Below are 3,176 nucleotides of genomic sequence, written 5' to 3' on the forward strand. Positions count from 1 at the left end.
TCCCCCACGTCCCCAATCTTCGCACATCCCCAATCCTTTCCACTTGTCACTATTTCATGTTTCATGTATATTGTGTTTTATGGACTGTTGGCAGATCAATTTGGGATATATAAAGTTCTATCGTATCATTATCAAATTGTATCGTATGATGGTACTTGCATGTAGATTTTGACAGTGTACAGGTGGATTTTTATATTACATAGAATGTTTTAAAATGTATTATAAGTTTCTCGACCAGTCTATTCCCACCTCAGATGCTGCCTGACCCATTGAGTTCCTCCAGTACTTGGTGTGTTGCTCATTCTTCCTTATAGTGTTGAATTCTATTCAATGACAATGATGGCATCAATGAGTTAATCAGCCAGAGGTTATTGAACTGACCTTGTGTGGTATCACAAGCAGGAGAGCATCTGTTCCTTTACAATTCTGTATTTCTATGTAATCCAGGGATTTACTGCATCGTGTCATACAGCGTGGAAACAGGCCATTCTGCCCAACTTGCCCACGCTGACCAACATGCCTCTAAACTAGTCCCACATGCCTGCTTTTGGCCCTCTAAACCTACCTATCCATGTACCTGTCTAAATGCCTCATTGAGATAGTGCCTGCCTCAACTACCTCCTCTGGCACTTTGTTCCATACACCCACCACCCTTTGTGTAAAAAAAGTCATCCCTCAGGTCCTCCTCACCTTAACCCTATGTCTACTGATTCACGATTCCCTTACACTGGGCAAAAGACTACCTTTACCCGATCTATTCCTCTCATGATTTGGGACACCTCTGTAAGATCACCCCTCATAATCCTACTCTCCAGGGAATAAAGTCCTAGCTCTCTCAACCTCCCCCTAGAGCTCAGTCCCACGAGTCCTGTGTACTGTTGAAACTTCTGTAGATACTGTCCACAGGAAAATTAGATGAACATGCAGAAAAATGAAATAAACAAAAAACAAAATATAAACATCTCAATTCTGGGCCTCTGCTAATCATCAGACAAAAGTAGCTCAGGACATGAGAACAAAGAGTCAATGAAGAAATAAGGCAGCACAGTGGTGCAGCAGGTAGAGCTGCTGCCTCACAGAGCCAGAGATTTGGGTTCGACCCTAACGTCGGTTGCTGTCTGTGTGGAGTTTGCACGCTCTCCCTGTGACCACAGGGGTTTCCTCTAGTTGCTCCAGACATATCCCACATCCCAAAGAAGGTGTGGGTTTGTAGGTTAATTGGCCTCTGTAAAAGAAATTGCCCTTAATGTGTAGGGAGAGGATGAGAAAGTGGGCTAAATAGTGTGACGATGATTGATGGTCGGGGTCACAGGGCCTGTTTCCATGCTCGAAACTCTAAACTAAACTAATGGGAATTGATGAGGTCACTTGATGAGGTCACGGGGGTCACAAGGGCCCATTGATGAGGTCAGGGGATAGTTGATGTGACAGTTACGTCCCTGCACCAGCCCACAGTCACCTGGACGAACCATCAGTGAAGATGTGGAATGAAAATGTATTGCTTTTCATTCTGGGCATGCTGTTTCTAATAGGCGGCTTGCCCAACTTCCTAAACCAGGACGACTGGGCTAACTGCTCGGGCAAAGCCCCCTGCTCCCTGGCCTTCCTATCGAACAATCCGCTCAGCCTGCGTTGCCCGAGTGCCACAGAAGTACCAGCAGGCTCTGTGTACTGGCAGTACCAGGACCTCAGCCAGCCTCAAGCCCAACCCAGCACCTTCATCACATCTGGGCACTTGACGGTGTACCAAGGGCCGATGGGCGATCTGGGAAGCCGAGCCGATCTACATCGAGGCTCCTTGATCATGGACACGGCGAAGACCTCAGACACGGGCCTGTACCTGTGTAAGTCGGCTAATTCCACCCTAGCCGCCTACCAGGTGGATGTGCAGGACTCGTCTCTGGTTTACGTGTCCCACCAAGGGCTGGGGGAGAGCATTCTGACAAACCAGACCCTGAGGGTGAACGTGGGCTCTTCCCAGCACATGGTCAAGCTCTACACCCGCTGGGGACCATGGCAGGAATGTAACCGGTGTAACGTAATCGGGGAGCAGAAGGTGATGGGCTTCTGTTACGCCAAACTTAGCTACACCGACAAGGACGAGGACGAGGACGAGGCACTGGAGGTGAATGGCATCACCTTGCCCTGCGGGCTAATGGAGCTATTCATTGGGCAGTCCTTGCCCCGGCGCGGCGCTGAGCTCCACTACCAATGGTGCCGCCAGCCGTGCAAGAAGGAGCAACAACCTTTGGAGATCGCAGCCAATCTTCTGTTGCTGGAGATTGGCGAATGGTGGCGGTGGTGGTGTGGTCGGGAGCCTGTGTTCGACTGGATGGAGCCGCGTACAACTCTTGTGCAGTCGACGTACCACGGCATCCGTGACAACGCCCGGATGACATGCCCGGGGGCGTCGGTGTACACGCCCGTTCTATGGCAGCGCGACTCCACCTTTATCACCCAAGGTGGCAGCAGTGACGGGAGACACCGGCTGGTCGACGCCATGGGCGGCATGTATGAAATCAAAAGTGTGATGCCCTCCGACCGCGGCATCTACCGCTGCTGGGTGCATGGGCGTAGGGTTGCCTCCTTCCACATCGAGACGCCCGAGAAGCCAGTGGTGCACCGCCCCGTCAACCGGCGACTGCTCAGACGCGTAACAACCATCGTCGGCACGATCGCCATGGTCTTTATAATCAGCGCCGTGGTTGAAATATTACACACCTAGATCTTCGACTTCAACTGCCTCCTCAAGACCACATAAAGACCACGAGACATAGGGGCAGAATTAGGCCCATTTCCTGCCATTCTATCGCGGCTGATTCATTTTTCCTTCTCTAACCAAATTCTTCTGCCCTCTCCCCGGAATCTTTTATCATTAATAATCATTATCCATATCCCAAGGACTTGGCCTCTCATGCCCCAGGCCATGGATGACACAGCTGGGCTGCAGCAGCAGGGGCAAATGTGCAACTGGGCTGCGTTGGCTCCAGTGGAGCTGCAGTGTGAATAACATTGGTGCACGTGGGCTGCTTTAGGGAAAACAATCTGCTGCGTGATAGAGTGCCGACTGCATTGCTGCTGTGCCAGTGACCATGCTGCATTGGAGCACATTGGGAGCAATGCCACCACCTCCAGCGAGACTGGGACATGTATTGGAAGAATGGCACCCTAGGGAA

General features: G+C 50.9%; 1 protein-coding gene across 1 annotated transcript; it reads left to right on the forward strand.

Annotated features, from left to right (window-relative positions):
• The first annotated feature begins 1,480 nt into the window (after positions 1-1,480).
• Positions 1,481-2,725, forward strand: LOC116978750 (protein FAM187B-like). The gene has a single exon (XM_033030055.1). It carries the CDS (start codon positions 1,481-1,483, stop codon positions 2,723-2,725), a length of 1,245 nt encoding a protein of 414 aa, XP_032885946.1.
• Positions 2,726-3,176: the final 451 nt, after the last annotated feature.

Source organism: Amblyraja radiata, chromosome 11 (genome assembly GCF_010909765.2).
Source record: "Amblyraja radiata isolate CabotCenter1 chromosome 11, sAmbRad1.1.pri, whole genome shotgun sequence".
In the NCBI taxonomy this organism is placed as follows: Eukaryota; Metazoa; Chordata; class Chondrichthyes; order Rajiformes; family Rajidae; genus Amblyraja; species Amblyraja radiata.

Coding starts and splice junctions, on each gene's coding strand:
- LOC116978750 (XM_033030055.1), top strand. CDS start 1,481: ATGTGGAATGAAAATGTATTGCTTTTCATTCTGGGCATGCTGTTTCTA.